The sequence below is a fragment of the Mesoplodon mirus genome (assembly GCF_964341445.2).
Source record: "Mesoplodon mirus genome assembly, chromosome: 2".
Taxonomy (NCBI): domain Eukaryota; kingdom Metazoa; phylum Chordata; class Mammalia; order Artiodactyla; family Ziphiidae; genus Mesoplodon; species Mesoplodon mirus.
The window spans coordinates 121,888,310-121,899,084 of NC_138977.1; the positions used below are offsets into that span (position 1 = coordinate 121,888,310).

Genomic DNA, 10,775 nt, shown 5'->3' on the forward strand with positions numbered 1-10,775 from the left:
GATGGAAAGAAGGGCCAGGGCAGTGAAGGGAGAGTGCAGTGTGGAGGCCAGCAGGTGGGAAGTGACCAGCAGAAAAGGGATGACTGGTGACACACGTCCCTAAGACTTGAGAGATGAGGTGTGGGGCAGGGCTTAGTGTCCGCTGCGACAGAGACTTCCTTTCTAGAGACAGCAGGACCAGGGCTAAGGTGAGGCACGCAGGTGAAGACAGGCGCAGAAGGGGCGGCAGGGCAGGGAGTCTTCTCTGCACGGCACCGTTCTCTTCCTGTCGCCTAGTGGAGGTGAGCTGAGGGCTTGAGACCAATGAAGGTTTAAAACAGCAGGTGCAGAGGAAAAGCGAGCCGGCCAGGAGAGAGGGAAGGGTGGCCAGGCACCCCGAGCACCCAGCCGGATGCACAGGCCATCCGTCTACAGAGATCTCAATCGGAGAAGAGCTCTGTCCACAGGGCAGCGGGAAGGGCAGATGGTGGAGAGCCAGGGCCGGGGGCACAGCGCGAGCGCAGTTGAGGAAGGAAGAGGCGAAGGAAAGGCCATGAGCGGCACGTGGGTGATGGGCAGCTCATCACCCGAACAGAAGGGGCTGGAGGGGCCGGGAGCCCGCAGCTCCGAAGGGGAAGGGCGGGTGAGGGTGACCGGGACGGGGCATGTGACGTCCAGAGAGCAGCCGGGGATGTGAGGGCCTCACAGGGGGAGCAGAAGAGGAGGAGGAGAAGGGGACACGCAACGACATCGAGGAACTGAGAATCCAAGCGGGGACCCCGCTGTTGCCCAGGGTGGACGAGGGGCTGTACTAGAGAGCGGGACCCCAGACCAGGGGACCTTGGGGGGTAAGGAACAGCCCCGAGGACACCAGGGAACAGCAACAAAGAGGACAAAGTACCGCACAGAACATCAGATGACATGTAGTGCTTCCAAAAAAACTAGTTCTGGTTTACTGGGCAGGGGGAATCAAGCAGCAAAACCCTTGGTGGAGCGTTGGCTTAGGCGAGGCGGCCGGTCTGGGTGGCAGGAGAGCAGTGACCTATGGATGGCGGCGGGACAGGCGGCGAGCAGCCTGGCTGGTGGCAGCGGCACTGGGGCTTTGCCTGAGCCTGAGTTAAACGACGGCAGAAAGGAGCTGTGACATCGTGGGTTTAACATTCTCAGCACAGACCCCAGGGGCTGCTCAAGGTCACGGACAGGCTCTGAGACTGTGCAGACATGCTCGTGTGGGTCAGACCCACTGGGGGCCGGAGGTTCCTTCACAGGTGAGTGAGCCTGGCCAGCAACCCAGCATCAAAACCACAAGTTCTTAGGTGATACCTACTTGATATAATAATATGAACAAAAAAAAGAAAAGGAATTCTTCTCCTAAAGTAGAAACTGCCCAGAAAAGGAAGTTGGCGGCCAGCAAAGCAGACAGAAATAAAGAGACCTAATAAAAAAACAATTATCCTTAACCAGGAAACAAGTTTGAATACTTTAAAGAGTAGAATGTTAAATCTGATTGAGGTATACGAGAGGATAAAATTATATGAAGAAATAAGGGCAAGTTGTTTGTCAAAATGTTTCAGAGAACACTCCAACTAGGGTAATAAAAAGAGAACAGTTGAACAGTAATTTTTGTATTTGAGGATTCACACAGAAAGCGTGTCTTTCTGAACTACAACTTTGGAGCAAGCCTCGAGTACCATAATAGTATCTGCAATTTTAGAGATTAGGCAGAAATGAAAGCACCCCACGCGAATGGGAAAGGCCTCCAGCATTAGTTGAGAAGGTACAGGCTTCAGCGCCCACCTCCCAATTGTGTCCTGAGTTAGAGATAGATTCTGACTCGTATCAAACATCCAGTGTGTGTCTAGCACATGCACTAGAGCAATGAGATCCAGGGGGTCATCACTGATCAGAGACTAAATGGAAGAGAAAGATTTCTGTTCGGGAAAGGAAAGGAGAGTAAGGACTTGATTACCCTTGAGAATGAGCTCAAATGCCAGCCCCACTACCCTAGCTCTGGGACCCTGAGCAGACACCTAGCCTCTCAGAGAGTTTCCTCATCCCGAAGTGCATCCCAGTGTTTACCTTACCCTGTCCTGGTGAGGATTAGACACTGGATACAAAGCACCTTGTGTAGATTATTCTAACTTCACCCTTCATCTAGAGATTAGGGTTATAATTCAGGCTGACACACCGATGGTTTCTCAATAAGGGAAGATTTCCTGGTACAATGGAATCAGAATAATAGGTCAATACCAGAAGAATCTCATTTAAGGATATTGAGGGGGCTTCCCTGGTGGTGCAGTGGTTGGGAGTCTGCCTGCCGATGCAGGGGACACGGGTTTGTGCCCCGGTCCAGGAGGATCCCACATGCCGTGGAGCGGCTGGGCCCGTGAGCCATGGCTGCTGAGCCTGCGCGTCCGGAGCCTGTGCTCTGCGGCGGGAGGGGCCACGGCAGTGAGGCCCGCGTACCGCACCAAAAAAAAAAAAAAAAAAAAAAGGATATTGAGATTAGGGTTATAATTCAGGCTGACACACCAATGGTTTCTCAGTAAGGAAAGATTTCCTGGTACAATGGAAACAGAGTAATAGGTCAACACCAGAAGAATCTCATTCAAGGATATTGACCTGAAAGCATCTTTAGTCACATAACAGCTAGAAATAACACTGTTCTTGGGAAATGTAACTAGGGAAAATTAACTTTGTTAGTAAATGATATACACCAGAAGGAATACATAGAAGGTCACTTTTAACTCAATGCTTTTGTAGTTGTGAACATTTATTGAACTTATTTAGGTAATAACAAAACACACTTTAATATCAATTTTACCAACAAAGTTTTATCAATGTCTAGGCTATGAAGGTCCCTACGGATTTTAATATTAAAAAGACAATCCAAAGTAAGGACTTCATTTTTATAAAGGTATGTGACAGGTACAGTATCCTAGTTTACGTACAAATTTATGACAAAATTACTCAAGGTGCTGATTTATGAAAAGTGGGGAAATAGCAATGGCCACCAAATAATTGACTTCCATTCTCCGTCGCCCCCCCCCAAAGTATTAGTGCGGTCAAAGTGGTTCTGAAGGTAAATGTTAGTCTTCAAAACACCAAATATTTTTATCAGCTTCACAAAGCCAATGAGAACTAAGATCAAAGGCAAGTATATTGTGTCTGCAAAATAACACGAGAAATTTCGCTCTTCCTAAGAAGATCAGGGATTCCCATCTGTGCTCGCCTACGGTGGAGGTCCGTGCTCTTTCCACAACTCTGCTGCGTCCTCCCCATTGGAGAAGGGACATCTAAGTCTGTCCTCTACTTCAGGAAGATCACTAACTGGAAGAAACAAGTTCAAACTGAACCGCAGCTGACATTTTTTGGAGACTAGGAGGCACCGCTGCGGTAGATGTTGTCTGCCTAACAGCCTTCCCCCAAGGAGCCACAGTAACCTGGGGAAACAGGACCCCAGAACTCCAGGACAGGCGCTGTTTTTATAAACCGATTCCCAGGCCCCTCCTCCCTTCCTGAGACTGGATTAGAAACAGAGGTTTCAGCTAAAGAGGGCAAGGCATTACCCTGCCTGTAACTGGTCCAGGGCAGGCACTTGATCTAACTTGGCCCAATCAGATGGGGATGATGCACTTTATTTCATAAACATGGGAAAGCATTCCTCTTTTCTATGGATGTAAACAAGGAAGGGTACCCAGATTACAAACAGTAGCTGTTTTATGACTCAGGGGATGAGGATAATACAGCCAGAGGAGAGAGATGTTAAAAATTTAGGTCCTTGCTGACATGGCTGAGCTTCTGGATCAACCAGCCCTGAAACCTCATCTATAGCTATTTTCAAAAATACATGTTCAAACTCAACAAGAAGAGTGCACTAGAATGAATTCCAACAGACCAATACTTGAATAAAGTACTCTAAAATGAAAAAAAATACATTTTCATATTACCTATGCCACTTGCAGTTGGAAACCTTCCACCTGAGAAAATGACCAAAAGAGCTAACAATCTATTATCTATTGAACAGAAGTTTTCTTTTAAGCATAATTTCTAAAAAATTTTATTTTTGATCATGTAGAGTCAATTTATAATCAGAAGGTGGTTAAGTAAACATGGATTTAGAATCAGGTGAGTGCATTCAACGAGTGTATTTAATAACTACCAACAGCCGGGCATTTGAATGTTGGGTGAACACAGATTCCGGTCACCTGGTGTCTGTCCCCAGGGTGGGAAGAAGTCTGCCCAGGTGCCCCAGGCCCCAGGGCAGGGTGCCAGCCTCCCTGAAGTGCCCGATGGACACACTGAGGCCAGCCAGCTGCCATATGACCATCATGTTCTCTCTGCAGGTGCAGTTACGTTCAACTGGGCAGTGGTTAAGGGCTGCTGCCCCAGAAGCAAAGCAATGGTGCCTCTGCAGCCCTCAGCTCCAACCGCTGGGAGCTGATTTCAGATGTGACTTCCCAGGGGAAGTCCATTCTCAAAAAGGATGCCTGTGTGACCTCTTTGGAGAGGTTTTAATTAGAATTGCATTTATATTACATACAAGGTAAAAAACGGGTAGACTTCTACCATAAAGAAAAGAATTAAACTACATCTTCCAGTCAGCTTTTCTATTCATCCTGACATTTTGATTCACATCCTGCAACTGAGAGGAAAATATACCACCTCCCCAGTGGAATCAAAGTGAAGGCTCATTCAGCATTCCCTGACGGTGTCCAGGGGCTGGTCACAGCATGGGGGACAGAAAGTCATGCAAGCAGTCCCCTACTTTCAAAGAGCTTACGGTCTAGTCTGGAAAGAGATGTGCTTTGCCACCATCAAGAGTTGACTGAATTGCAAAATAGATCTGCCAGTCCCCACAGGCAGCAAAGCTGGGTGTTTATTTTATGAGGACTCCTATCATAACCCGTGTAAGCAAGTGAACCAGAGAAACTTCTGTAATGAAGTGAGCACGTGGCACGTAACAATATTTTAAATTACAACAAAGAAGGGAAAGATGCTGTGTTTTTAAGTCCGCAGTCTCTTCTGGAAGATTAAAACTTCACATTTGAAAAATGATAAACCTCCCTCTAAAATACATCGTCTCATTCATAAAGTATCAGCGCTTTATGAATGGTGTCCCTCCCCCCATTTCTAAATATTAGCTGCTTTTTACGACTTCTTAACTGCCCAAAACACAGCATATAAGAGAAATAGGAAGAATTAGAAGGCCAAGGTCACTAAATGTTGTCATATAAGCAATTACTGTTCTGTAGTATAGTGTAGGGTTGCATCTAGCTATGGCAGAGTAATCAAGCATGATTCCTCCAGGTATCACAACCGTCATCATCAGGGGTTTATTTATTGGCCAAATCTCTCTCAATGTAAACTTATTTTTGTTTAGAAAGCTTAGTGGGGATTACAAAGGAAGACAATTTTTAGACAGTGTTCGTTTGACTTACATGTTGTGCTGTAGTACCCTATCCTTTACATCTGCCTTGCTTGATCCGTCTTTAAACAATAGTATCCTGCACATCATTTTAGCTTTTGATTCATATTCACAGCTACAGAGAAGCAAAAGTCTTCTTTAAACACATGGAACTCAGTCCATTACCAAGATGAGACTGGCAGAGAAAGCTGTGACGTCCAAAGACAAGTGTTACAGGACACAGAGGAATCAAAGGTTTTCCCTCAAACTATTTCCACTGGCGAGTATTCTAATGGATTTGTTAGAAATGGGGGGAAAAAATCTATTACATCAGTCTGAGCAATCTCTAATGGATGGTTTAGGAGAAAAAAAAAATCAAAGAAACTTCAGCTTTCTTCTCATTCCAAAAAAATATTCAGAGCAAAGATCATCTCTTAGGGAAATGGGTACCTGGGGAATAGCAATGGGTAATTAGTTGGGTTTGGGACATGGGGTAGGCTACCTCTAGGCCATCCACATGCAACAGGTAGGTAGGGAGTTGAAAACAAGATATTTAGCTTGAGGGACTGATGTGGCTAGAAATATTTAGGAGACTTCAGAGAAAGGCAAATGACAGGCAAGGATTGGAATGCTTTATAGTTCAAATGACCATGAAAAATTCTCATAAACTTCTGATTTTCCAAAGAACAATGTTTTCAAAGTTCTAGGACCTGGAGGCATTGTACAGAATAGTGTCCTGATATGCAGTTGTGGTCCTTGGACCAATAGTGCATGCACAGCCTGGGAGCTGGGCAGGTGCAGAAGTGAATATGCAAAACCAGAATCTGCATCTTAACACACCAGGGGGCTCGGGGCACATGCAGTTGAGAACCACGGTTGTAGTGTTCCCCAAACTTTGGTTCTTGTTCACCAATTTTCAATGGTGAGAAAAAGAAAAATACAAACATTTAAAATGATAAATGTATTCAGTTTAGAGAAATGTCCTTTATTCTGATGTTATATGCTTCCTTTGTTGACATTTTTTACATGCCCTGTCTAACAAAACACAGTAATGGCAATTTAGGTGATTTCCCTAACAGCAAGTTTTTTTACACTTCATTGGAACCAGATGACTCCGAAGACGTTATTTCCTTTGCCTAGAATGTTCTCCTCACTCCACTTTGCTTTATCAAGCCTGAATTTCTCCCTGAATCATATTTCGACTACCAACGCCTATGTATTAGTTTCCTATGGCTGCTATAATAAAATGCCACAAACTGGATGGCTTATTTGGTAGTCTTGTAGTTCTAGGTTAGAAGTCCAAAGTCAAGGTGCTGGCAGGGCCAGGCTCTCTCTGAGGATGCCAGGGAAGGACCCCTCCTTGCCTCTTCCTAGCTTCTGGTGGCTGCCGGCCATCCTTGGTGGTCCTGGGCTTGTAGTTACATCACTTAGACTTCAGCCTGTCTTTACATCATATTTTCCCTCCATGTGTCTATATCAAATTCCTCTCAACTTATAAGGATGCCAGTCATTGAATGAGAGCTCACCCTAATCCAACATGACCTCATCTGAACCTGATTACATCAGTAAAGACCCTATATCCAAATAAGGTCACATCCACAGGTTGCCTGGGCTTAGGACCTGAACTTGAACATACCTTTTAGGGGACACAATTCAACCCACAGCAGCCTATAGTGATAACACTCTAAAAAGAACATGTCCTGATAATTCTCACAGTTATATGTCAAATGTCGTAATACTTTCAAAATAAAGCACAAAATAAAAATATTGAGTATACTGTATCAATAGTAAAACTAGTATGCGGCCAACAATTTGTGTTCTGGCTTCATAAATTGTTGTCACTGTAGAATGCATAAAGTCCAGTGTATATAGAGATTTGGCTTAGACTTTTCCTCGCTCTCAAACTGCCTCAGCCCTTACATTATTTTTTTTTTTTTAATTTCTAGCATCTTCTACACCAGGGGTCCCCAACCCCAGGGCTGTGGACCATTACCATCCATGGCCTGTTGGGAACTGGGCGGCACAGCAGGACGTGAGCAGCGGCAAGCAAACAAAGCTTCATCCGCCGCTCCCCACCGCTCCCCGTCCCTCCCTGTCGCTCCCCGTCGCTGGCATTACCACCTGAACCCTCCCCGCCCCCTCCTCCATGGAACAACTGTCTTCCACAAAACCGGTCCCTGGTGCCAAGAAGGTCGGGGACCGCTGTTCTAAACCACTTACACTTCTCAGCTCCTTTCTGAACATCACTGCTTGACACTACCTATTCGATTCGTTTGTTTTGTCTCACAAATCTTGGTATCAGAAATTAAAGCCAATTTGTGATCAGCCAGTCTGGAGCTCCTTGGGAAGCCCCAAGCCATACTAAGTGGCCAGAGCATTAGGAATGCTGTGGATCTAACAATGTGTGGGAAACACTGTTTTGGTTTAGGGATACTCAGAGGGAGGATTTCAATCAGAAACCTATGTGCTCGAGATTTCAATGTTGTATTACACTATTAAGTTAAGTATTACATAACATACGTTATTCATGTGGTTGGTGCTTTCAGAGCAGCAAAATACTGAACACTTTTCAGTCACTGGCAGGTGAAATAATGCCTTAATAAGCAAAAAGGCAAGTAGACAGAGCTCATTAACAGTACACTGGTAAACAGTGGTTCTTTATTTTTCATCATATACCTGTCAAGCTACAGAGACTCCTTTTCCAGAAGGGAGAAAATGAGCACAGAGTACAAAGGAGTTTAAAGATTAGGCAAACATTCCTTTACCAGCTACCTAACAGGCAAACGGCCAGAAGCAGGGAACCTGACTGTTTTCCTTTTGGGAACCAATGCTGTGCCAATCTACCAATGATAAGTGAAGGTGACAGATTAGGACTTGGTTTTGGGTGACTTTTATTTTGGGTTGGCACTTTCAAGTGCCACACTTGCTCTTCCTAAAACTAATTTTCTATGAGTTTCTTCTACTAGAGGGAAGGATTAAATTCAGTTAGTTAAAAGTAAAAAACAGGGCTTCCCTGGTGGTGCAGTGGTTGAGAGTCCGCCTGCCGATGCAGGGGACACGGGTTCGTGCCCCGGTCCGGGAAGATCCCACATGCCGCGGAGCGGCTGGGCCCGTGAGCCATGGCCGCTGAGCCTGCGCGTCCGGAGCCTGTGCTCCACAACGGGAGAGGCCCGCGTACCGCAAAAAAAAAAAAAAAAAAAAAAGTAAAAAACATATTTGGAAGGTACCATGAAATAAGAACACTAAAGGTGAAAGCCTGATGAACAGAATCTGATCAGTTAACCTGTGATGCTTGATGAGCTCTGTCTGAAGCGGAGATGCCAGATTTTACCAAGGTTATTGTTTCATATGAGACAACTGAATAACAAAATTTCCATCTTCCCATATTCCTCCTAACTCATAACCCCACTTGGTTTCTTACTTGGACTTTCCACCCCTCCCATGTGCTCCTTCTCCGGGTCAGAGGAAAAAAACAAAGAAGCACTTGAAAATAAAGAAAAAGCAAAAGCATAACCAAAACTTGCTGGAGAAATGGATTTTCTTTAGAAAATCTGACTGTGGTTCTCTACAGACAGAGGCAGACCACGTGGATGTGACAGGTGCTGTAGCATCAGAAGCTCCCACGACACTGATCCTTACAAGCCCGGGACGTCCTGTCAGACTTCCTAAGCCTTCTAGGAACAGCCATCCTGCTCCCAGCGTTACCAAGAACAGGGCAGGTACCAGTCACAGGAGTGGCTGAAGGTGGAGCAAATGCCCAGGGGCCAAGGGGCCTCAACCACACTCCTCTCACAGGGACCCTGGATCCCTCAGGGCCTGGGTATGTGCGCACTGGTTAACGCCTCCCTGGCCTGGGTCTGGGTCAGGTTTCTTTGTAACATACCTTCAGAGACCACATTCCTTCAGAACTCCTGCCTGAAGTTTTTAACATTCATTAGTATCATACCTGGATTAACATCGTATCCCCCCCTGGACCGTAAACTCCCTGAGAGCAGAGCAGTGCCGGTGGGTACCTTGTAGTGTTGGAAACCACACCGGCCCATAAAGCCGGTCCACACCTATCTGTTGATGGGAAAGGGGGCAGCATGTCAGGACACACGGAGGAGACATGACTGATTTGACTAGAAGTAATGGTTTTGAACTTGAGCCCCTCCCTGGGACTGTAAAATCCAAATCAGACTTAATCTGAGAATGCACACATCTGAGAGTGATTCCAGACTGGTGAACACCTCATCAACCTTGATACAAAGCAGAAGTGTACTATGTTGTTTATTTTTACCACGCAGGACAAAAACAAATACACAGTTTATGAATTGGGAAGGCTTTCGTTTATTAAAAAAAAAAAACTCTGTTGGGTGCCTTCAGGTGTGGGTGCTACAGAGGAAGCAAAGATCAAGCAGACTCGGCTGTGCTTCGGAGGTGCTTATGGTCTTAAAAAGACACATTTATAAAGAGCCATCACGCAGCCTGAAAAGTCTCTGGAAATAGAAATGGATGAACTTGCCTATCGATAAGTCCTTGTAATTTCAGTGCAAAGGAAGACTTCCAATCTAGGAAAGCTCAAAGTGCAATAACCGAGGAGCACACTCAACTGCAGGCGTCGCCTCAAGTCCTTCACATCCCTTGCTAGGGACAATATCGCAGATGAGCCGAGTCTCCAACTGGCTTCCCAAACCCTGACTACTGATATCAGACTAAGAAAGGGAAACCCTACCAGCGTGAACGCGGAGAACCAGCAAGAGGACCCTCGGAGAAGCAGATCACGTAGACTGGCCACACTCGGCCGGCCGGCGCCCCGGCACTCGGATCCGCGCCCCGCCGCCCGCGCCCACCCCACCCCGGCCCGCAAGCCCGGGCCCTCAGCACCCCACCCCGGCCCGAAAGCCCGGGACCCCGCGCCCCGGCCCGCGCCCCCGCCTCGTACCGTAGGTCTCGGACATGGCCGTCTGCGACATCTTGGGAGCGGCTCCGCCTCTCGCGGGGCACCGTCTGCAGCTCCGCCGGGCAGGCGGCAGGGAAGCCGGGTCGTCGGCCGCGCCTCGGTGGAGAACGCCAGGGGCAGAGGACCGGAGGAGGGAGGGGCCCGCGGTCCCCACGGCAACTGCCTGCCACCCCGCGGCTGCGGCCCCGCCAGACTGTCCGCTCCGCGCAGGCGCACGGCCCCGCCCCCCCCAACGGTCGGGACGCGGAGGAGGGGGCAGGGGAGGAGGGAAGGGGGCGCGAGGCCCAGCCCCCGCCGTGGTCGCGCGTGCGCGCGGGGAGGCCGGGGCGGGGAGGGCCGATGGGCGCCCAGGAGCCGGGTCGGCGCGCGGGGAGGGCGGGGTGCGGTGGTGCGGCAAGGGGAGGGCGGTCCGCAGGCCTGGGGGTGACGGGGTGGGCGCAGGGGCTG

At 47.7% G+C, this 10,775-nt stretch overlaps 1 protein-coding gene across 1 annotated transcript in view; it reads right to left on the reverse strand.

Annotated features, from left to right (window-relative positions):
- Nucleotides 1-10,532, reverse strand: part of RAB4A (RAB4A, member RAS oncogene family) — a 53,534-nt gene extending 43,002 nt beyond the window's left edge. The window contains exon 1 of the mRNA XM_082603270.1: nucleotides 10,311-10,532. Coding sequence (XP_082459396.1) covers nucleotides 10,311-10,341 — 31 coding nt within the window. The 5' untranslated portion in view covers nucleotides 10,342-10,532. The remainder of the gene's footprint in view (nucleotides 1-10,310) is intronic.
- Between the last annotated feature and the right edge of the window lie 243 nt (nucleotides 10,533-10,775).